This window comes from Lepisma saccharinum, chromosome 10, assembly GCF_977018435.1.
Source record: "Lepisma saccharinum chromosome 10, izLepSacc3.1, whole genome shotgun sequence".
Lineage (NCBI taxonomy): Eukaryota > Metazoa > Arthropoda > Insecta > Zygentoma > Lepismatidae > Lepisma > Lepisma saccharinum.
The window spans coordinates 40,934,375-40,960,633 of NC_139238.1; the positions used below are offsets into that span (position 1 = coordinate 40,934,375).

A 26,259-nucleotide genomic window follows, 5' to 3' on the forward strand; every position below is an offset into this window, starting at 1 on the left:
CTACCAATAACATACAATATACACACGCGGAGATATATCGTGGTTGGAGAACCAGAGGAGCGTGACTCCAATTTATGGGAGAGAGGAAATAACGTATTCTTAGGAATATGCATGACTCTTAAAAGGAGTTGGTAAATTGGATACATATAATTCCACCTTACTGGTAACGATTAGAAGTGGAGATATGTCGATCTGAATCCAAATAGAGCTCTTCAGAGGGTTTACGTAAACAAACTGAAAACCGCATTTCTAGAGTTTCGTTCTTCTGTTTCTCATATGGTGATGGCGTAGTGGTAACGTCATCACATTGTAATCAAGGGATCCCGGAATCGATACCCGATAGAGGCACATAGTGCTTATTATTCCAGTTTAAACTGAAGCTCCAGTCCGAATTAGCCCGCCTGTGCATAAACTGAACTTAAAAACAAGCTCGAACATGTTCATATAATCTTTGGCAAAAGGTCTCATTGTTTTTCAGACATATTCACTCGCCAGAACGAAAGTTTGTCAGAGTTAAAAGACAAAGCGAATATTGCGGCCCCAGTTTAAAACGAAACAGTACCCTGCTCTTACAGTAAGGAGTTTATTCATGAATTTTCCAACCAAGAACCCCAAGCGTCGTAACACGCTGTTCTAACCACTCCGCCACGGAGGTGGTCTCGGGGAAGTCTCTCACCACCGAACTTATCGGATTCGAATCCCGGCCTGGGCATAGGTGATCTCTGTCAGTGTCATTGCATCAATGGCATCACATCATCGCCCATTCTCATTGTAGTGATTTGCCAAAAGTTAAAGAAAAAACGACACCACATAGCAAAAAATAAACCAGGGGCAGTGGCTTTTCTGTGAGAACCGTGACTCACCAGGACAATTACTTGGTGTTCATCCCCAGGAACAAAAAACAGAACTATTTTTATTCTTGTAGTTAGTGACATAAATCATGTTCAATTAGTTAGTATAGGAACAAAATAGCCGCTACGACGCCAGGGGTCCCGATTTCGAATCCCGGCCTGGGCATGGATTGTGAGTGTCCAATCATCAATTTGATCATATCATCACTCATCCCCATCTTCGCAAATTAGCCAAAGTGACACAAAAGCGAAATAAAGTAAACCAAATCAATCAATCAACAAAATAGCCGAAGAAAAAACTGCATTAGATCGAAATAAAATTGCGTGTAAAATACCAAAACCTGCTTTCTATCCTATCATTTAATCCAAGAAATAAATGGTCCTACAATTTTTTTTTTAAAAAAAATGCTTTACGTTACAGATCAAACAACATTAACTTTGTGACTAAAATCTTCCTCCTAAATTTCAAAGTATTTTCTCAAACAAGGTGTGTACAAGTTAATAATAAATTGAATAACTATGTCTATCACTACACTAACCGTACGGAACGTTAAAAAATAATAGAAAGCAGTAGTGGTGAATATTCAATCATCTGGTGGATTAAATAATAAAATCATCCCAAGGATATAATAAAATTGACATAAAACTGGATCATATTTCAGTTTGTAGTGTGTTATTGTTATTTTCATTTCTACCATCCAAGTTTTGTGAAAGGCCTGAACCCCCTATAAAAATTTCTGCGACGCCAATGTCAATTCCCCCCTTCGGCGTCGTCACCAATAACGAGACAGTTTCGACTTGTCTCGGTACCGCCCTAGTAGCAATACAGCACCACAATAATAAAGTACAGAACCTCAAGCGCACTAACCTTTCTTTTTGATTCCAAAGAACCGCTTCAAGCTCTCCTCTCCTTCGGCGCTCATCCCGTACACTTCAAGGCGAGAACAATCGGGACACGAAACTCTTCCGCGACTCCCGTAAATTAATCCCGAATTACGACATGCGCCCTCTTCACCAAGCCACGGCAGCCGCACGCACCCAACCTACCGAAGATATTAGACCTTGCGGCACTTCGAAAACCGATTCCTATTGGCTGTCGGCGCTCCTGTCAATGTTGCCAGGTCTGCCACGAAAAAGTGACCTTGAAACTATCTCGGCAATGATTTTTCCAAGGCCTTCCCACGGTTATAGGTGGCGCTATTTAAACGCTGGAAGAACCAGCATGAAAGATTTTAGATGCTCGTGGTATAAAAATAATTAAAATTGTTCTTTCTACTTATGGAATAATTGTAAGACATGTGCTGAAACAATATCAAGGGAGAAGTGAAGTAATCTCTGGTAAGAATAGTCCAATTATTCCAGCACTAGAAACAGCACTATAATTAAGATAATATTATGTTTATTGTACTACTTACAATTACAATATATTCTAAACGTATTATATTATGTATATCGCTGTCCAGTAACTGTGATTATTTCGCAGTTCACATTTCTTGAGCGATTTGTATGATTTACTCCGTTCTGGCCTCGGAAGGTACTCTTTAGCTTCTATTCTTCCTTCACTTACTGATTACTTCCTTCTTGTCTCAGGAATAAGGGGAAAATACTTATTTTTCCCTTTTCACTTCTGTTTGTAGATTCCTTCTTTTTCTTTACTGTATCTTCATTTCTACATTTTTGCCTTTCTTTCTCAGCCTTTGAATACGTTATAACGTTACTTTTCTTTTTTTATTATTTTACCATATTCTCTCTCCACTTTCCTGTCTCGTTTTCTCCTTCACGTTCTCCTCCTCTCTCAAGATGCTATGATTTACTTTTCATTCTTTTGTCTCACTCTCTTGTTTCTCATGTCTTTCTCTCCACTCTCCTTCTGTCTATCTTTCCTGTCTCCAGCTCTCTATCTTTTACTCTGTATTTCTCTCTCTCGCTTGTCTCTCTCTCTCTCTCTGTACTTCTGTCTGTTTGTCGCTTTCGCTCCTCTCTCTCTCTCTATTTCTAACTTTCTCTCCCCTATCCCCCTCCTCTCTGTTTCTCTCTCCTGTTTCCCATCTCTCAGTCTCTGTTTCTGTTTCCTCTGCCTCTACATTTCTCCTTCCATCTATTTATATCTCTTTCTCTTGGCTCTGTTTCTCTCTCTTCTGTCTCTCCTTCTCTTTCTTTCTCTCTCTCTCACTCTTACTGCTTTATTTCTTTATCTCGCCTCTCACTTTCTCTCCGCTGTCTCTTTACTTCTTTCTCTCTCTCTTCACCTCTTTCTCTGTCCCTCTCTCCCCATTTGTCCTGCTTTTCTATCTATATATGGAATATTTCTCTAGTTTTTCTCTCATAAAAATGTATCTCACGGTGACCCTTAGCATGACGTTACTCGGTTTTTTAATATACCCACTTGAGAACATGAGTTTTTTTTATATTGTGGGAATTTTTTTGCAGGCACCCGTGATCGAGTACGTTGTTCATCAACACTGATTGATTTGTTTTATTGTCCGTCGATCTTTTGTCACTTTTGGCTAATCGCAACGATAGTAATGAATGGTGATACGATGAGATGGATGAAGGGACAGTCAGAAATACATCTAGAAGACACAACAAAAGTCCTGCAGAGAACTTTTTCTGGTTGCAGGTCTAGACGCCAGAACTTTGTTAGTCTGCAAAAGGGAGGGTGTACTACGTGAAACAGAGGTTTACATATGGGTGCCTTACGAAATCAACAAAAGAACTGTGTATATATATTAACATCTGGCAACACTGCTCTTATGTCATTCTCAAACTTTTTCACGCAAACTCTGGCCTTTCATCGGAATTCGAACTTGACCGTTGATATCAATAACCAAGCTGTTATCAAGAGTGCGCACCCCACTGTGACGTTGAAAACAAAGTTGTGGGTGTGGTGCAGATGGAGGACAAATACTGCAAGTCGCGTGCGTGTGGTCATGCCACGAAAGAAAATCAATTACAATGAGTCTAGTAGATTGTAGCAGATGGCTTTATCTTGTCGAAAATAGCTTAGTCAGAGGCATATAACCACTAAAGGCAGGATTGTTTGATTTGTGTTTGTATTTTGTATAAACTGACCTTGGTCTCGAAATTAGAGAGGGCCTCCCCCATGGCGCAGTGGTAGCGTCATCGCCTTGTAATCAAGGAGTCCCGGGTTCGATACCCGGTGGAGGCACAAGTGGTTCGGATCCCACTTTAAGCTGTAGGTCCAGCCCCGATTAGCCTTACCGTGCATAAAGTGGACTTAAAACACCAACTCAACTAAACTCAACTCGAAATTGAGAGGAGACCCTTGCAAAATCGTGACAAGACGACACTTAGTGTACGAGGCTTTCTACTTCGTTCTACAATTTTATCGAGTACAATATATGATATTTGAAACATTATTTAACTATGCTATTTGCTCAGACATACCAAGCAGATATCTTCCTAATTATGTATAGATATATGGGCTTCTCGGTAGCTTAGTGTTAACGTTGTGGCCTTGTAACTGCGGGTCCAGTCTCGATAAGACTATCTGAGAATAAAGTGGATCCAAATAAACAAATTTGTAGATAGGTGAATTATTCTGCTGATCGTAATGCCAAGCTGTTAAACTGTGCAGCGTAGTTGCATACATTCAATTTTTCTTTCTAGGTAATTTGAGGCTCATAATAAATGGTTGTGTAATTTAATTTCACTGAAGTGTACCAAGAATTACATAAACTTTAAGAAGACAACGAGATAATATTATTGGTCCTCCGTGTATCACAGGGAGAGAATGAATGAAGGCGTAACTGTACAATCCTCTTTGCTTCCCACTTATTTGACGTTCCCTCAAAGAATTTCCCTGATCCCCTCTTTCATCTTCCGGTTTAATTTTCAAATTCTGATTTGAGTCTATCATCAATCGTGGCAATCCAAGCCAGGACGTTCTCAAAATGAAGTTTGTTGCTGAAAGGAGGTATCGACTTTTTACTTTTCCACTTGGATTCCCCCACTAGGAAGCAACGCGTTTTTCCAAGATTGAAATCCACTTTATGCGCAAATAGGCTAATCGAAACTGGATGTACATTTTATAGTGGGATCCGTGTACTAGGGCTAGGTAGCACTTGTACTAGGGCTAGGCCCATGTCAACTTGTACACATACTATATGGGGAAGCTCATTGAGAAGCAACAGGTTTAAAGGACACAACTTCCTGTAGCCCTGGCACGGATGATAGAAAATATGGAATTTACAGTGTAGTTATATTCCATCTTCGCTGACTTGACGGGGTTATTTAAATGTGATAGAAAGCAGTCAACTTAATATTACATTAGGCAGGTGGTTTCCATTATAAAGAACGCAATCGTGCAATAGTACAAAAAGATACGCTTAACTCTCAGAAACACAGAGACATTAATTTGGCAATTTTCGCAAACAGTCCATGTTTAAGCCACTGGATACTGCAATATCGACTAGCATATATCGTGGGCCTGATTTATCACTACAGAAAGAAGACTGGTCCTGTTAGATTTGGATCGATCTCACAATTCAATCTCTCCAAACCGCAAGAGCAAACGGTCGGGGGAAATAATTGAAAGCATTGCTTTCAACTCTTTTCCGGTGAGTGCAGCTGTTAAAGCGAAGGTTGACTACACTGCACACTCCTCCGAGTCGCTCCTAACGTCATTCAGGTGCAACGCCCTTACAGTGCTCTCATACCAGGCTTACGAAAACTTTCAAATCTTCATGTCCCTAAATTTATTTATCTTCCAGTGTTCATGACATGCTACTCTTATCAAAAGTAGAATCGTTCGATACTTGGTTGGTTACTCAGATACTACAAGACATAAATTTATGGCGCAGTCAACTGTAATTTATAATCCTTATCAATCTTTATGAATGATAACATATTTCAATTTAAATTTTAAAAAAAACGGTTAAGTCCTGTTTTGTAAATCAACAGTCAGACTATTCAATTTTAACCGTAGAATACTGTACAATTCTCGACAACTTCTAACAGTGTTGAACGTGTTACGTACAAGATCTGCAAGTTGCTTTTCTCCTTCAGTGATGTGTCCACCTAAAATTAACATTGATCTTCATTCAATTATAATAAACTTCTTATGTTTAGGTCTTAAAATAAATAGAAGTAAGAAAATTCATTTCATTTATTATTCTTTAATAAATATATCACTCACCACATTTTCCCGTAAGAGAGATATAAACGACTGTTAACATTATATTCCTATATTTTAGCACACTATAATGTTGCTCATCGCTGTTGAATCGTACAAACATTAACTGTAAAAGCAGTCGTTAATCTAGTTAATCGTTATATCACTGGGCTAGTATTGCCCACGGGACGAGACGGGACAGGCTTTTAGAAATTCGAGACGAGACGAGATTGATCATGTGTCCCGAGACAAACTAATATTTTCGAGACGAGACTGCATTTCACAGCATTTCCACGAGACGAGACAGGCCAAAGTCTCGTCTCGTGGGCAACACTACCTGGGACCATTACATGTCCCACATGTTGCGATAGCACTTTGCTTCGCTGACACTCGCTTGGCGAATAACACTTATGCGAGAGGTTTTACATACTTGAATAGCAGTGAATGACAATGAACACACAATACACTCTAATTTGGATTTTAGGTCTCACTATGATTGTCTCGGCATGATGTTAGAAAATACCTGATTCAACTAGAAGCTGATGTTCTCGAAGTCTCGTGGTATGGAAGTAGAAGATAGACTTGTTCTTTCCGATGTTGTAGTGTAGGTAGAGTGTAACTGCACCACTACCTTGGTGTCGGACCTGCATCAGGCCTTCAGACAGATGTGCGTAGCAAGACCACTCACTCTCTCTCCAGTCGTGTCTATGATCCCCTGCTCTCTGTTCAGATCACACTGATCCCTCTCTATCAGAATACACACTATTTATCCTCCAAGTATTGCTGTTGTAAACACCAGGTCGATGCACATCTTTACTTCCTCAAAGTTGTTTGTTAACCTGGTGCCCCACAAAGATTGATGTAATATCTTTACTCAGCAATACTTGGAGTTTCTAGCGACTGCTTCCTGGCTGTGATTCTGATAGACAAGAATCGAGAGTAATTTGTGGTCATAATAAGGTATGAAATTGTATAGTTCTCCTGCCAGCGAAGAAAATTCCTTGTTGATTTTCAGATGAATCCCTTCATGCCTACCCAATCATAGAGAGATAATTTATTTATAAAAACATGAATAAAGAAATAGTAACCAAACCATAAATACAGAAATATATTCCAACACCTCACTGACCTAGTAAACTGAATGTGAAGTTCAAAGTCAAACAGCTGGAAGTGCTTACTACTAATACTACTAGCTGCTTGCGTGCCCAAAAAAACTTCTAGCCGAGTTTTGACTAAGCCATACATGTCGTGAACCGAGCGCATATGTAAATCCTAACCTCAGAACATTTAGTTAAAACTAGTAGTAAGTAGTAAAAGTTAGTTTTTGTCGATGCCTGTAGGTGGAACTAGTCCTAACTACAATTAGTTGTAACGAAGGCTTATATAGTGAAATATCCTACTAGCACAAAAGTTGAATAGGTTTCTAGCACTCTAGCCTGTATGCGAGCGGTCCAGGGTTCGATTCTCGGTGGTAACCCTATAATTCCAGTGTTGATCAGACATCGTGAGGAGAAGATAAAATAATTGTGGATATATTTGTAAAGAAGTGGCGGGCTCCGTTCTCGAAATACAGAAAACAGAGGCGATGGCTCAGTGACGCAGGCCACGCGTCACTCGAAGACTGGTCCTCAACGTTCCGCCATGGAGTTTAGCTTTAAATTGCTGTACATTATACAGTAGTTTAGTTTTCACAACTTACTCCACAGTTTAAGTCTAACTGAACAAAATCAAAATATTATTTTAAAAATCCTACACAAAAGTTCAATCGTTCGTGGGTTAAGTACGAAAAGTTTCTTGGTTTAAACTTGAATGTGTCTAGGGTAAACAAGTTTCGACTATAGATATTATGATGTTTTTTAAGCACTTGATGCGAAATATACGAATATTACACGTCACATTGCTTCGGTAAAACACAAACGCAACCTGGAATAAAGAAATAAGAAACTACTTACAATTTTTCGATTTCAGGCTTTAGCCATATTCTTTCAGAAGTCATGATAATTTTTACCTCATTCTTTATTGATATTTTTTCTTTCCAGAATCAAATACAAGTTGACATAATTTCTACAAAGTTTTATATTAACAAATTTGAATAGTTTTTTACAATATTGTCTGATTTTAACTGATTATTGAATAATTTGAAATAAAATAGGTTTAAAAAAATCACTACTATTTTGGGATATGGTTTGCTATGGTGAACAATAGATGGCTCTGGACTTTTGATTATTTTTCTAACATTTTTCTTTATTGTTTCTGAATGTTTTATTTTGGTGGAAATGATCTTGATCTTTTTTACAAAATTTAGAATTTTATTTGAAATTGAGAAGATAAACTACATGTAGGAAGATAACAAAGTTTAATTTCCAATTGCCATAAAGAAATCATGCCAAATGGCTCTCATATTAATATCATTTGCATGATATTGATATAATATATTAGTTTACGCTAGTTTTGACTATGAGATGCACAATGTTTAATCCATATTTTACTATACGTACACGTAAAAACTAGCTGTAACTACAGGTCTTTTCTACTCTTCCGGCGGCTTATCCTCATGCTGGCAAGAGAAATGGGGAGCGGGGAAGTGACCAATCCATCACGATAAGAAACGCAGCAGCCAGTAGAACAAGATTCACGTAGTACTTCCTCCCGCCGCGTCGTAACTCTCGGTGCCACCGCTGTTGTCTGGTTATTCCCCGCTCCTCACTTCCCTTGCCAGCTGCAACAGTAGAAAAGACCTATAGCTATTTTTTTCATAGTCCATCATAATTATTATCTCCATGATTCCCGGGAGGGTTTCAATTTCCACAAAAACTGCCCAAGGCACGACCTTGGTCATTTCAAAAAGTAACCAGCTACTCTTACTTAATACTACAAAATACTAACGTCATGCTCAGATTGGTTATCCACGAAATATATCGCAACTATGCAGTAAGGGGGGGGGCTCCCGGATGGCGTAGTGGTAATCAAGGGGATCGATACCCAGTGAAAGCACATAGTAGTTGAGATCCCAATTGTCACTGTAGGTCCAGTCCCGATTAGCCTATCTGTGCATGGAGTGGACTTAAACCAAAAACTCAAAGAAACCAACAAAGCGACAGTGTACAAAACGCATCTCCAACTTCTACTTTTACGTTGGCACCTTATCGTTGAAGGCATCTAAATCGCGTGTTGAGCCGTGAACGAAATCTTAGAGCTTCGTAGACCGCTGTGATTAGCACCACGGCGCGCGTTCGCGTGTTCATTTAATTAATCTTGCCCCTGGATCTTTCAGCGATACGACGCGGTTCTCTGTGGTCCCTTAACGCCGGGAGGTACTTTGCAATGCACATCGTTAGCACATAACGGCGGGCTTCATCATCTGTGGGAGAAGCCAAGTGCACAACAGAAGTAATTTGGTTTGATTCCAGATGTTTCTGCTAATTATGTTTCTTAATTTGGTACGAAGTAGAGCCGTGTTTAGTACCGCGATGTTGGGTGTGGACAAGCTCATCAGAAGACTTAACGTTACTTGTTTTGTAACTCAACGAGCTACACACATGATTCCGGGAAAAAGAAGATTGGATGACGTACACTCTGTCTCGGGAATCTGTGGAGCAAAGTCGCGCATAACGGTAGAGAAAGGGAGAAAAAGAGTGGATTCTGCTGCAAACGGCTTGTAGCTGCAGCCGTGTTTCCCCTCCATATCGGCCTAGCCCTCTCGAATCACGCAATATATGCACATGCACAAACAAGGTGCATTCAATAAATAACCGGAAAACTAGTATAAAGAATCTTAAATACGACCGTGATTGTTATCCAATCTTTTGCGCGAAAAACTGAAACCAGCCATTCTGCAGAGACGACGTGGTCTGGTGTTCACTGACTTGCTTTGGTTCCATGACATTGCGGGACCACACACTGCCAATGTCACTTTGTCTACCATCGAGGACCTAAAGTTTTAGTGCTTGCCCCACCCTCCATATTCGCCCGATCTCGCACCTTCCGATTTCCACCATCTTTTGGCCCACTGAAAGATGCACTAAGTGGATCGAAGTTCCAGAATGAAGACGAAGTCCAGTCAGCGGTGCATGAGTGGTTACGCACGCGTCCAAAATATTTTTTTCCCTGTGAAATCAGTGCTCACCAAGCTCTGGAGTAGGTGTATTGAACTAGGAGGGGGGGGGCTATGTTGAAACATAGTACTCTAGTTGTTTTGGTACTAGTAATAAATATTTGTTACAACATATTTCCAGTTATATATTGAATGAGACTTGTATATCGCACATAACCTCCTTTGTCTCGAAAATTCTTTGTTGACTTAAAAATCCATAATTTTGTAAAGTACTACACGCACATATTAAAAATATCCTAAGATACGACGGAATATATTTAATTTTCTTACCTAGCGTCGCTTTTCTGTCACTTTTGGCTAATGGTGACGATGAGGATGGGTGGGGATGTGATACAATTTGACGAAGCACTCAGAAAGAGTACCCACTCCAAGGCCAGGATTCGAACCCAAAACCCCTGGCGTTGTAGCTCCCTGTGCTAACCACTCCGCCACGGAAGTGGGCTCGACGGAAATGTAGTCGTATAGCTTTAAACTAGGCAATTATAACTGTCTACACAGAAAATTAACCCCTTTGTTAAACCTCATTGTAAAAGTTTCAATGGTTTTTCCAATTGGATTCGAATTTTCTGCCAGGATGTTACGCTATTCGATAGATAACGTCGAAAAAGTCAAAATTTCGCTGCGAAATTATCCTCTGCAAATCAATACACCGTAACTTCTCCGACTGAAAGACAGATGAACATAATATGGACCTGATCCACTTTCACCAACCTTGAAATTCGTAACTGAAGACGTAAACATATAGAGGATTTCCCCTTTCACTATTCTATCAGCTCCTCCCACTGCGCCTCGATCAACCAATAAGATTGCGCCATGGATCTTTACGTAAGGACTACCTCTTCTTCTCACGACTCAATCCACTAAGAATGTTTGTGTAATCAATCAAAGGAAATGAATGGAATGAACTGTGCATGGTTGCCAGTTGTACCTCATTTAACGGAATTTTAGGATACGAATCTGCAATGCTGAGAAAAAAATACTTTTACGTGCCCTGTCATCGTCTTGTAACAAATATCTGAGGGCTGACAGAGAGATAACGACAGACCTCATATAAAATCTTTATATGTCGGCAAACTAATAAATGGAAAGTTCTGAAATAATTGCATACTTGCTAGAAATGAGAATTCAAGATAAATTCCAAAGAATTGGTCTTCAGAATTTAATGCTATACCTAGCGACACAAAATTAGAAGAGAATCTCCCAGATGGCGCAATGATAGCGTCGTCGCCTTGTAATCAAGGTGGTCGCGGGTTCCATACCCGATGAAGGCACATAGGGGTTCGGGTCCCACTTAAAACTGTAGTTCCAGTCCCAATTAGCCTTACTGTGCATAATGTGGACTTAAAACACCAACTCCAACTCCATCTACAAACAAAATTAGAAGCTGGCAACACTTGCGCTGTTGCGTTATGCAATCACTAGTCAGCAATCAAGCTTGCAGATAGAATATGCTTTAATATATATTGTTTATGTCTGTATAATTCATCATTTTTCAAAATTACATCAGCAATTACTTAGAGTGTGTGTGTGTGTATGTGTGTGTGTTATTCACGGTGTCTAGTGGGTAGAGCTTCTTAGTGCCACGCCAGAGTCCCGACTTCGATTTCCTTAGTGCGTGATTTCAGGTGGGAATTTTTTCATTTCAGTTTTTTTTTTTTTTTTTTGTTCACCTAGCCTCTGATAAATGGGCACTTGGTGGAAACCTGTGCTGATCACATCATCTTCACAGATTTGCAGAGATGTGTGGGACCTTCACAACTCGTTGCAATGTGCAAGTAGGAGTTATGTATTCATACAGGGTGTACCAGAAATTATAGCGGAAACTCAAACGGCGAAAAGTTCACGATAGTAGAAGCAATAAAGTCTCAGTAAACATGGGGTCGTACGCTTGTCTTCTTGGCCATTCCGAGGTTTATTTGTTTAAAACTGAACACTGCCGCACATGTAACGTACTGTAATAAAAACAACAGTAATGTCTAGCAAGGTGTACCTTCTAATTCTGCTATTTGTTGCTAAGTAGGACTACGGCACCTCACACGTGAAAATCATACGATGTGTACAAACACTGAAGTAAGTGGCGTATAGTAACCATACATTCGAAATTATCTCACAAACGGTTCGTTTCCGATCCCATGTTCACTGAGACTTTTTTGCTTCTACTTTGGTGAACTTTTTACCGTTTCAGTCTACACTATCCCTTCTGGTACACTCTGTATTGTTTTTTCCTGTGTTTGTGTGTGTATGTGTGTGTATGTGTGTATGTGTAAGTGGGAAGAGAGAGTATATTTTTTAACAATACCGATAAACTTACAGTGTGTAAAAGACACCTAGACGAACAATTTGCCTCTATATATACAGTATGCGCCAAAATATACAGTACTGAAATGAAAAGATGAACAAAAGTATAAGACATGTTACAATATAGTGACTGGTCTATATGCAAACCAAATAACAATCGTACCTTTTGGGTTGCATAACTGTCAGGAAACCTAAGGTTAGGTTAGGTTAGGGCATGTGGAGTGGGCGATTGTCATTTGGGTTGCATATAGACCAGCCACCTTTTTCAAACTCGGTCCACCTTCACGACCGCTTCCGTATGAGCGGAAATAATGCTCAACTATGCATACTTTTTCCTCAGTCGAGAGACCCATTTCCAACAACAACTGCAGAACACAACTTCCTTTTCACTACTGCGAACACGTGCAGCTGGAGCTATGCCCCGTCGACAAACGCAACCACGTGTTCGTAGTAAGAGTATTACTAAGGTTCCGTGTAGCCGCTAGCGCTTTCGCAGTTGGTGAAGGCGGTCTTGGATTTGATTTCCAGTGGTAGCTCCAAAATGTTCGGTGTTGGCCTAGCACCCTGAGGATAATTGGGAAGTTACTTGAAAAGAAGAAGTGGTGGGCTTCGGGTTCGAAGGCTAGAAAGTAGCAGCGATGGGTCTCTATGGACTGACCAAACGCCACCCAATAAAAACCGATGCTTGGAAGACGCTGGCCGAGGGCTGATGCGCTATGATCAGTGTTGACCCTGAGCATTTTTAATGGACAATGAAATTGCCATTTAGTTTGACACGACTGATTTAAGCGAATGCAGTTACGGTACGGTATCGAACACTTCATTTCTTTCGCTTTTACTTAATCTTTAGTCCCATTCTCACGAAACAGTTCCATAAAGTAACGTTAAAAGCTCATCTCCTGGCAACACTGGAAAGGAAGACCCTTAACCGTGATGCTCTGTTGAAGCACGGAAATAATCGATCCAATACAATTTCCGGACACAAAGCCGGATGTGGCCAAAATCGAAGAGGAAATTGGGGAAAGGGTTATGGATAGAAGATGGACGTATCCTGTGAGTGGTCCTCCTCTCCCTGGAAGTCGTTTTTCAATCTCCGAGAAGAAGAAGAGGACGAAGGTGGTGGGAAAATCGAACGTGGCGGCTCTGAGAGAATGAAGTTATGGGAAAAGAGATTCGAAATTAATAGCGGTTAAAATTAGTTCGAATATTGCGTCGTGGGAAAGGTTATGAGAAGAAAGGAAATTCGATGCGTCTGCCTATCGGAAAAAGTTGAATTGGTGGTTCCACTCAGGCAGAAAATATAACCAAGGACAATAATGGAAACACCTTTCCCTTCCTTACACGACCTTGAGAAGTTAAATTTTTGGCACTTGAGACGAGCCCACTCCTAACAAATAATTTAATGTGTTTAGTTTGTATGTATCTTGTTTTTCAGCTGAAAGATTGTGTTGCAATAAGAAACAAAATTATGGGCTGAAACTGCTAATTGGGGATTGTTAATATTTTAGTTTTCCTTTATTCCTTCACAATTCATATTGAAAAACAAATGAAATTCTATATGTGTAATATTGTATTGATGGGTAACCATGGAGCTTAAAAATGTGTTTTGCTGTTTCTCAAATGATTGTTTTATTTCATTTGAAGATTATGTTACTGAGCTAAGTGTTGATTATAGGGCTGAATCCTCTGATCGGTTGGATATTGAATATTAATCGTAATATTCTGAGTTAAGAGTGTAAATATTTCTGCTACTAGGATAGACATTGCTACCATATTTTGTTCATTTTTGTACTACTTAATTCAGTGACTTTAATTAGAAATCACTGGATGCGATTTTAATATTAGTTATGCCTCACATTGATCAATTGGTCTGACTTAGTATTTTCGAATTTATGTGACATTTCTCTCTCTTTAGACGAATTGCGACGATAAAAGAATCTATCAAGGACACTCACAAAGAAACACCCATGACTTGACCTGGACTCGAATCCGGGACTTCATTTTGATATTGTAGACTTGACTACACACGATCGTTCATCGAAGTTGAAAGTCAGTCAGGAGTCATATTTGTAAACTTGTTAGGTTATTTATAGCGATTCTCTTGTTGCAAAACCCTGAAAAATGCCAATATCTCAGCTCGTTGAAAACGTACAAATATGAAACATGAAGTAAAAAGAACCTTATGCTTTGAGAAAGGAAGGAAATAAAGGCAGCTGATATTGATTAACAGTGGTTGGCGTAACAGTGTATAGCAATGTAGCACCGATAATGACCTGCCACTTTGTTGCCATTTACGCTCTTCCTTTCGGCTGTAGTTGTCGCTCGCTACGGTATAATTGGCTTCTGTGGAGTACAAGTGCACAGTAGTTGCGCATAGTTTTTTTCAATTTTGCTTGGTGTGTGAGGTTAATGCAGAGGAATGAGGAATATGCAGCATCGAGTTCGACTCCTATATTTTCAACGCCTTCTGTTACGTTGACACATTTATCATGAATGTGTCCATTCATGTATGCTGTAGGTCCAGTCTCGATTATACTATCTGTGCAAAAAGTGGACTTAAAACGTCAATTCAAACTCATACATGTGTTAAAATAAAGTAAATAAAATTCGTAGCCTTTGCAGGGTCTTTAGAAAACTAATCACCCGACCAATTTCAAACGCCTGCGTCTTAGGCAACCCAAGCAAACGCACTGCAGTTTGGGTTGCATAACTCGTAGGATTGAGAGTAACAAGTTGACTACACTGTTTTTTTACGTCGCTTTCCAGACACATTCGGCTAATCATCATGAAGAAGAATCATGCCGAGGAACGGAATCGAACCCAGCACTACGGTAGCGAGATTTAAAGTCGACCACTTTAAGTGGTCGAGAGGCTCCACGGTCGCGTAGTGGTAACATCTTCGCATTGTAATCAAGGGTCCCGGGTACGATACCCACTTGAAGCCCATATAAGTTCGGATCCCTCTTTAAACTTCAGGTCCAGTTCCGATTACCCTATCTGTGAATAAAGTGGACTTAAAGCAACAACTATTCAGCCGACGTGCTATGTCATCGAGGCGACAAGTTGACTATGAACTTATAACAAATATACTAACTGACTTTTCCATTTTTCTCTGCGCCATTTTGCAAATTTGTACCATAATGATCCGTGCACTTTAATGCATTCATGTGTGATCAATTTGTCAAAACTAGTCCATTAAAGTTGGAAAATTTAGGTAAAAATACAAATGACGAGGAAAAAGAAAAAAATATGAAAAATTCACCTTTGCATGGAATATAGGACTCACATGCTATGTTCAGTATCCTCGAAGATTTTAGTGGTGTAAATTAATCCCACAAATAATAATAATAATAATTTGGACTGGGAATAATAAATATCTTCCCATTTAATTATTGTTCATTTTTTATATTATTGCAATAACACAATAGTATAACAACTCTCATAATAATGTCCATATTTTTTATTATTTTATCATTGATATTTTTTTATAATTGTTATCAATAACCTTCATTTTGTGCTGTTTTAGTTCATTCAGTCAATTATAGTACTACTGTACGTTGATGCTCTCTATGGTTTCGTTTATAATAATAGTAATGCTGATGTCTTGTGACCGCAGATTTCAATTTTCCTAATCCGAAGGAAAATTGGTTGGGGAGGGGAATTTAGAGAAAGAGAAGTTCGACTCTCAGATTGTGGCAACACTGGTTGCGTAAAGAAGTTGAGAGAAAATGTGGAGAAGACAATTCCACTTCAAAATACGGGCTGAACTTGGTAACCTTTCGTCGACTGAACAAGAATAGATTTCAATGCGTATTTCTCAAGAATCAAAAGATATGGCATACATATTTGGAGTGCTTTTTTAAAATTTATTCCGGATCCAAATGGAAATATGTATTATAGCCTACTCATACACCGCACATCCAACAGCAAACCATCGACGACCATATTATTTTCCTTAACGTATACGTCAACTTGAAATAGCTACCCGATAACGTGGTGCTAACACTGTCGTCTTTAAATCAAGGGTTCCTGGGTACGATTCCCGGCTTAGACACATGGCACAGTGGTTAAGATGTCATTTCAAACTGTTGGTTCAGCCTAGATTAACCTATCTGATCGTAAAGTAGAATTAAAAAGCAAATTTGACTTTTTGAAGACAAGGAGTAACCAGAGGGTAACTGCCCACGTAACACCCCTCGTTAAAAATTCTGAATGAAATGAAATAAATAACTCACAAAATAACATTTTTTAAAAAATATAAACAGTAACATACCTTTCAATCGTTCTTAGAGACAATTCGCCGTGTGAAAAATCATTTAAAAGCATGGGGGAGACAGGGGTACATATGAACATAGGGCAGATTTGATCATCGTGAATTCTCCAGAAAAACGAAGAAACTGTGAGCAGCGGTAGTGAGACAGCCCTGCAGATGCGCAGGATGTATTCGGACCATACATCAGTTCATAAACATTTAGGGTGAGATCGTGTGTCTAACTCCCTATACTGTAATTCTTCTCGTCAAAAGTTGTAAAAAGATAACAACCACGTAAAAGGCCAAGACGTATGTTTGGCTACAGAATATTATTGCTTATGAATAGGTTTGTGTTCTACTATGCGGAAACGTATTTATCTATTAGCTTTACCTTATGACGGGTGGATTTGTCTATCATAGACCTGTGGGGCAGGTTTGAACAGCACTCTTTGGGCACATTTGAACAGTGATAAAATTTCCGTAAGTTCAGCACAAACATATTAACTAATGCATTTCACGCAATTTTAAATGGTGAACAGTCCATGTAGTTCATGGATGACAGGAGCTTTGTTTGCAAAATGTCTTGAACATGTTAAGAAACTTGTTAGATGCAGCAAGTTGTTTTACTAATAAATAGCCACGAAAGCCATTGGAGTTTTGACGCTATTCTGTTTGCAAAAGATAACGGAATAGTTCTAGTATCATGCCCCCCCCACCCCCCTCAGTGAAGACATCGAATCCAGACACTACATGTTGGCCTGATGGGTATTTTTAAGAGGAAGCTACAAAACGATCGGATAACAGGCAATGCTGGAAAACATATCACTACTCACGACCTGACATTTTTCAGAAACACAGCCTATTTAACTTCATTTACAACGAAGAGTATTATATTGACATCTTCAGAGCACGATATATGGCTATTCTCTAGATTTCGATATATCGTCCGTAACAAACACGAAAGCGAAGATCATGTAAAACAATAGTACGTATTTAGTATTAAACATTTGATTTCCAATAAGATTAATAAAAATAAGACATTTTTCAATGTATCTCTTATATGTATCTCTTAACTACAATTATATTGTAATACCAAATATCTGAATCTGCCCCGGACACCGGGGCCACTTCAGATACAAACAAATAATTCATGCCACCATATATTGCAATGTAATCAATTATTGTAAATCAAAAGGCAATACAACAAGAATATAGACGCTCTGGTTTTAATTTAAAGGAACCAGGGCGATAAGTGCGAACCCCTGAATGTATGCGGATGGAGATTGGGCATCGTGCGTCAATGGTCGCGACAAACACAGTCACATTAACTTGCCTTTATTACTAATAATAACATTTCATTGTCAATTTAAATTTGCTGTACGCATGGGATAATTATTTAAATCCGTTTAGCCATTCTAACTTTCCTGCATTCAGCGCCGTCAAGCCATCTAGAGAACACGTACAAAGTCTTTGGCGATGGCAGACACGTGGCGACATCTGCGAAAATACCACCTGACGATCTTCGCGAAACATCTGACCCATAAAGCAATGCGTCGCGATATTTATGGCAGCGTTGACTTTTGTGTATGGGTTCACGTCCCCATATTAAATCGCTGGAAGAATGTGATATTACACCCCAGGGTTATCTTTTATCGAAAAGGCATACCGCAGCGCCATTACGTGATGACGTCACGCGAGGGTTAAGGGCAATGGCTCAGCCCACGCAAGAACCAAACAAGCGCCGGCTTCTGGCATCGGTCTCATCAGTTTTATGTTTCCTGAAGTTATTCCCTCGTATTTGTCGGATCATTGATCGAGTTTGGATCGACTAATCCTCTTGCCTTCAATTCGGAAAGGCCTTGAGCATGTCCCTAGGGAAACGTGGCATGTGCGCATGCAGAGGGTATTGGGACTGATATCTCCTCTCCCAAAATGCCCTGTATTCAAAAATTATGTCACTCATCCCTACATACGTGATTATACAGTACATAAAGGTAGGGTTTGACTGGTTCAAAACCCTCTTATTGGTTTAGTAAAAATTTTGCGCTAAATGAATGATCAAAGAAACACCCTCTTAAAATTGATCAAAAAGGTACATTGGCTGAAATGGTTATGATAATTATAATAATTACTAACTAATACACACACATGTGCAGGAATTTTAAAAAGACCAAAGTAAGTTCAATGTAAAAATAATATTGGTATGATTAATATAATTAATGTACATGAAGCCAATATTTAGCTCCAAATTTTATTGCTTATATTTCAAAAGTATATATTGATAATAAATAAATATACTGCTGGACAAGAAAAAACGGACACCTTAATATTTGACATCTGAATTTCAATTACTTATGAATTACGCTCTCAGTTAAGTATTGAACAATTGAACATTCATTTTCGAACATTTTCCATAGTTTTTACGTTTATTATTTATCTATTTATTCATTCATTTACTCGTATTTACTTATTTGGAACACCTAGTAGGCTCAAAATTAATTTCATGCAATTTTGTTTTAATTTATTGATTTTCAATTCCTGTTGATGTTATTTTGTTTATTCATTCATTCATTCCTTTATTTGGAACCTAACAGCTTTTATGCCGTTTTTTGTCCATAACAATACACACACAATTGTTTTCAAATAAAATTATTAGTCCATCCCCCCCCCTATTTTATAGATATTAGATTTTTTTTAAGAACATTTTGCCTTTTACAATTGTATGTTACACTTCCTTAAAAATGATAACAAACTATAACCAATTCTCACATCTGGATTAACAATTAAACTTAACAAATTTGTTGGAAACTGAACCTTTAGATTATTTAGTTTTGTACAAGATATTTCTCTCTCTATTGTATTTTGAGCATTCCAGTATTATATGTTGTACATCTGCACTTTCCCAGCCACATTCACATTTCTTATTGTTCGTTATTCCAATTTTGGATAAATGTTGCCTAGTACACAAATGGCCCGTTCTCAGTCTATTAATTAATACAATTACATTTCTTGTAGCACTTACATGATGAAACCATGGTTTTTGTGTTTTGAATTCAGCAAATGGTCTATATGATTCTCCAACTGTTGTAAGTTCATTTCGACACCAATCAAACCATTCATTCAGAATTTTCTTCTTTACTCTAGGGAGAAGATCTGTATAGTATAATGATATGTTCGTAATATTTGGAAGGCGCACTGCTTTCTTTGCACATTCATCTACATGAGAATTACCTGTAATATTGCTATGAGCTTTAACCCAAGAAAACTCAATGGTTTCTCCAGATTTTTGTATTGGTTGAACTAATTGTATGCAATTTATAATATAAGGGGATAATTTGTAAAGACTCTTGTAAGAAGATTTAAGAGCCTGTAATACACTTTGCGAGTCAGTAAGTATTAAGAACTTTCGTAAATTTAATTTTTGGACATATATTAAAGCTTGGTAAATTGCGTAAGATTCTGCTGTAAATATTGAACAGTCTTGTGGAAGCCGAAATAATAGGTCTGTTTCATGTTGTGGATCGTACACTGCACATCCAACTCCTGACTCACTTTTAGATCCATCTGTGTATATGAAATAAAAACTTGGCCATTGAGTAAAATATTCCGATATGTGCGAATAACGAGGGAAATGAATATTATCCAGAGACTGTTGAGGATAATCTAATGAAAAAACAGGCCGTGAACGCATCTGTAGAACATCCTGATATTCTTGACAAAACGAATTATACAATTCTATCCACATAGCAGATTTTCTGTTTGTTATTTTTCCTGTTTCATGTAAGTGAATCATATTTGTTAGCACATTGTTGAAAGGATGCTCACGATATGATTTCACTTTGAAGAGCATATTTGCTGCTAACATCTTCTGTCTACATGAAATGGAACATTCACCCGCTTCCATGTATACTACTACGTTTGGAGTGCTGTTCATAACGCATAAACATCTTCTCAAGAATTTCCTCTGTATGACATCAATGGAATTCAATTTTCCTTCTGTCAAGTTACACATTGCCAATAGAGAATAATCTATCATAGGCCGAAAATAATTCTTGTAAAATAAAAGCATAACTCGAGGATGACATCCCCACTGAGTATTTGCTATTGCTTTGAACAAATTAAACACTTTTTCTGATTTCACTTGTATTGCTTTAATTTGGTCCTTCCAAGTTAGTTTTTCATCCAAGATGACACCTAAATATTTTACTCTGGATGTAATGGGAATTCTTGTTTTTCGGGACATTGAGTGAACTATTGGAGGTGTTCCCTTTTTACTAAAAATTGTAATATTAGATTTTTCCATTGAAATGGAGAGTTTTTACTTTCAATCCACTTTTGCACTTCCAATATTTGTTCCTCTAAAACAGGAAAATCAGTATGAATTTGTGTCGTGGACATATAGATACAGATATCATCTGCATATTGAAGATAATTGACTGTTGGAATTAATTTCCTTTTCATCCCGATCATATATATGTTGAATAACAAAGGACTTAAAGGACTTCCGCCCGACCCTGTGGCCGAGCGGTTAGCACATCGCGCTGCGACGCCAAGGGTCCCGGGTTCGAATCCTGGTCGGGCTTGGTTGTTTGTGAATGTCCATTCATCAATTTCATCCTTTCATCACTCATCCTCATCTTCGCAAATTAGCCACGAGGCACAAAACGCGAATTAAAATAAACTAAATCAATCAATCAATCAATTAAAGGACTTCCTTGAGGTAACCCTTTGCAGGCTGAATACGGTCCTCTACTTTCACTGAAAAAGTGGAAATATACAGATCTTTTACTGAGTAACTTCCATAATATCAAAACATAGTTGTGAGGTATTTTTAGCTGTTGTATTGTTTGGATTAGGATATTAATATCTACATTATCATAAGCTGCGCTTACATCTAAGAATGCAGCTAATACAATTCTGTTTCTTTTCAGTGAGTCGAAAATATACGAGGAAAGAGTGATTAATCCGTCTTGGAATCCTAATCCCTTTCGAAATCCTATTTGTTCGAACTGAAATATATTTTGGCTTTCTAAAAACCATTCTATTCTTTTTTGTATCAGTTTCTCAAATATCTTTCCTATAACTGACGTCAAAGCTATAGGTCTATATGATTTACCTACTTGAGGGTCCTTGCCTGTTTTTAAAATTGGAATAATCAACTGTTTGGACCAATCTTCTGGTACTTTTCCATTATTTAAGAATTTATTAAAAATTGTGCACATCGCCGTTAACGCTACATCTGGAAGGTGATTAATCATCGAATAAGAAATTCCATCCATCCCTGGAGCAGTTTCTTTACTGTTGCCAATGATTTCATAGATTTCCTCTTTTGAAATTGGAGTTGCAAAACCTTTCGCCGAACGTAGTTTTGATGTGTAACTACATAATTCATTTGGTGTTTCAATTACTCCGTCTGACACTGTAGGTATGAGTTTCTGAATAAATTTAGTCTTCCAATGTGATTTCAAAGGGACCACATTTGCTGTACGAGGATTTTTGAGCGACCTAAACTTGTTCCACACATATCCTAATTTCATGCTTGGGTGTAAATTTTCACAAAATAATTTCCATGATTTTCTTTTTGCTTTTATGCAGAACCTCTTTGATTTGGCCACAGAGCGTCTGAATGCTATCCAGTTCTCCGGATTTGGTTGACGTGAGTATATTCTTGCTAATTCGACTCTATGTAGTTTTGCTTCAGCACACTCTTCTGTCCACCAGTATATCTTTGGGAAGTGTTGCTGACTACTTTTTATCACCCTGGGACAGCTCAAGTCCATCGCAGCCGAAATGATTTTTACAAACTCCTCGTATGTAATATTATCAGGTTTTAATCCATCATCCTCTGAGAAATAAATACTTAAAAGTTTAGTATAATTAAACCAATTTGCTTTGAATACTTTCCATTTGCGAATAGTTAATATTCTTTCATTTGTTGCATGGCAATAAGCCAGATACAAATAACATGGATAATGATCGCTTGTTCTCAAGTCCACATCGGCCTCTCATGTAAAGTCTGCACAATACTTTTCTGAAATTAATGTTAAGTCTATAGATGACGGATTACTTCCATTTCTAGGCATATGAGTAGGTGAACCATCATTTATTATAGTTAACTGTTCCGCCTCCATCCATTCAACAAGAGTTCGACCCAACTTATCTGTTGCCTGTCGACCCCACAATGGGTGGTGGCAATTGAAATCTCCAGTTATGATTAATGGAGTCTTGAATGAACTAATCATAGACCTTAAATGTTTCACTGCAATTTTTTGCGATGTATAAGAAGATGGTATATAGATCGAGATAACGGTAAATATTTTATTCAAAATTTGCACTTGTATTCCCACTACTTCCACCCGATATTCTCGAAGAATCACTAAATTGGGATTAAATGATATGGGTTTGAATGCCAGACTTTCATGTACAAATATACCCACTCCTTTTCCGCCTTTTTGATTAATTACTGAGTGATAATTTTTTATTTCAATTGAAACTCTTCCATCCCCCCATACTTCACACACACATATAATGAGAGGATGATGCTCTTCTATCAGTTTCATGAGTTCAAGTTTTCTTGAAGGAATGAGCATAAATTCCACTGCACAAACAAAACCATATTTTGCATGTAATAGCTTACTGGTTATTATATTTAATGTTGAGCATCTTCATATGATTCAAGCTCTTCAATACGTTTCAATAACTGTGAAGTAATATTTGCACAATCAACTAGAATATTTTTAATTCTCTGAAGATTATCATCCACAGTTATGTTCGACGTTAGTTTTGCCATAACTTGTAACAAACTAATCATTATTTGCTTTTGAGAGTCATATTGTGGGATGCTAGGCCGTAATTTTCGTTTTTCCGTTGTTGTCCCTGACGTTGGACTGCTTTGGGAATTTAGTAAAATATAATCTGGTCTTTCTTGTTCGTTTTGGGTTTGAGGATTATCACACGACTTTAGATTTGCATACCTTTATTTTTCATAACTTCTTTACTTTTAAATATCTTCCCAAGTCTTCGATCAGCATAACTATTGTTCATGTTGTGAAGATGAGGTTGAGAAGATTTCCATGAATATAAGTTTCTTGATGTCCCTGATTCCTCATCTCTTAGAGTGGCCAGCACCTCATATCTGTTACCTGTTGTAATTGCTGAACTTGAAGCTTGTACAAAGGAAGACTCTGCTTTAGTTGTTTTTAACTCCGGGAAATCTTGTAGTATGTTTGCATAAGAATAATCGTCTCTTTCGGTCATAAATGAACTACTAGAACTAACTTTTCTCTTTGCTTCTTGATATGAACAGCCCTCATATGCTATCACCTTCTGATGTTTAATGTCTAGAGAGGTATGAATTTTGGTTCATAGTAACCATAGTAACAGATATTATTGACATTGTAATTGCTGGTGTTTTTCTTGCAAGTGTATTCTAAGTTTGCTAGCTTGAAAATGAGACGTGAAGAGGTAGTAAAAGCAGTAGCTCTTCGTGATGATGGTCGTGGTGTACACTATATTGCTAGGGTGCTAAATATAGCACGAAGTACTATCCATGAAGCTCTCAGACGGTACGATGCAACTGGTTCCTACGGTAGAAGACTGGGTTCTGGTCACAAACGATGCACAACAGCACGGGAAGATCGTTTAATGCGTATCATAGTCTTAAGAGACCGTCGTACGACTTCAAATATTGTGGCACAGCGTTTCATAAATGTTCATACAGCTGTGGTTTCTTCACGAACAGTTCGTAGAAGACTGAATGAAAGTGGTTTATCATCTCAGAGTCCGGCGACAGGTCCCAGGTTGTTGGCATGTCACCGGAAGCGAAGACTGGAATTTGCTTCAAAACACTTACATTGGAATGTGTAGCAGTGGGAAAAGGTTTTATTCTCCGATGAGTCAAAATTCAACCCACGTTCATCAGACGGGCGTGAACATGTGTATAGAAGACCTAATGAGCGTTATGCGCAATGTTGTTTCGTTGAAATAACACCCCTTGGAGGCGGTAGTGTCATGATTTGGGGAGGTATTTCTTTACAAGGACGTACAGAGTTGGTTCTTGTAGAGAATGGGGCAATGACAGCTCGCAGGTATATTACAGAAGTTTGGCAGATAATGTAGTACCATATGCACCATTCATAGGCCCAGATTTTGTTTTTATGCATGACAATGCGCGTCCTCACGTTGCGAATATTGTCACGGAGTACCTGGATGAAGTTGGGATTACGCGATTAGAATTGCCACCACAGAGTCCGGACGTAAATCCGATAGAGCACGTCTGGGATCAACTGAAACGACATATTAGAAACCGCGCAATAGTTCCAGAAACAATTGAAGAGCTAAGACGTGCTATTCAAGAAGAATGGGAGCAATTCGACCAAGAAGTGATTGCCAGTCTTATTCGAAGTATGCTACAGCGGTTACAAGCTCTAATGGATGCCCTGGGAGGTAACACCCGCTACTAGACAGCTTATATACCCCACCAGTACCAGTTAACAATATTAAAAAAATATTGCCAAGATTTTTTTTCTAATTTTTTTTGGTAGTTTTCTGTAAATTTCGTTGATTTTCTAATTTAACTTATTAACAATAAATTTAATTTGCTTTCTGCTGAATATATTCAAGTTTTCTTATTTCCAATAATTTCTGCAACATTTAGTTAGCCTTTGAATCAGAATTTATGCGTTATCACAAAAAATGAAAGTGTCCGAGTTTTTTTTCTAGCACTGTAGTAAAAATGTAATTATAACTATTAGAATTGTACCATGAATAGGCTGCTAAGATAAACTCCATAAATTATTTATATATCTTCTATCTCTCTCTCTCTCTCTCTCTCTCTATATATATATATATATATATATATATATATATATATATATATATGTGTGTGTGTGTGTGTGTGTGTGTGTGTGTGTGTGTGTGTGTGTGTGTGTGTGTGTGTGTTCGAATCACATTTTTGTTCTAAGTCCATTTGGTTCACATGTACGATAATCGGTGCTAGGCCTACAGTTTTAAGTGGAATGCGAACCACTATGTGTCTCCACCGGGTAGCGAACCCACTTTAATCTTCAATTATACAAGGCCTACGTAAGGGCATTTTTGCTTGCATGCGACGTCATCGGTGGTGGGCCGTAAATCACAACACATCAGCATTAGAGTGATTTGGTCTAACTGGCGGGAAACGTCTACACTCTATCCCGGAAATATGTGGAGCAAGCTATGGAAAAGAAGTTTTCGGCACAAGTAATGACTCTAGAGGCCTTGGCCAATGAACGCGTGATATGGGAAGTGAGTGCATGGGGGAGGGGGTGATATAAGTAAAAGAAGGTGTTGCCCAGACCGGATGATCCCTTCAACACCTTGAGAAGTAGGAGACGGAATATTAATGTCGTTATGATACACGAAAACAAAACATCTAACGTGATCTAGGGTAAAACGAGGAGAGACGCCACAGGCGGAGAGATGCCGCACATGCTGTAGTTTGCCTAGTACACATCAGATGGCAGCAACATTCTGCAAGGATGTGTAACTGTCGTTCATTCCACCACGCCAGTGCAGTAGAGACCAGTCAAGTGAAGTGGAAAGGAGTGGAGCGCCTTCATATGAAAATTTC

The 26,259-nt window shown here is 38.4% G+C and overlaps 1 protein-coding gene across 2 annotated transcripts in view; it reads right to left on the bottom strand.

Annotated features, from left to right (window-relative positions):
- LOC145994335 (inactive ubiquitin carboxyl-terminal hydrolase MINDY-4B-like) overlaps window positions 1–26,259 on the bottom strand; it is a 439,761-nt gene that overhangs the window by 187,644 nt on the left and 225,858 nt on the right. Inside the window, exon 1 of one of the 2 annotated variants that reach the window (XM_083130449.1) lies at window positions 1,720–1,798. The exons of the other annotated variant lie outside the window; for it this stretch is intronic. Within the exon in view, the coding sequence (XP_082986575.1) occupies window positions 1,720–1,774 (55 nt within the window). The 5' untranslated portion in view covers window positions 1,775–1,798. Of the gene's footprint in view, window positions 1–1,719; window positions 1,799–26,259 lie in introns of those variants that run through there. 2 annotated transcript variants of the gene reach the window in all.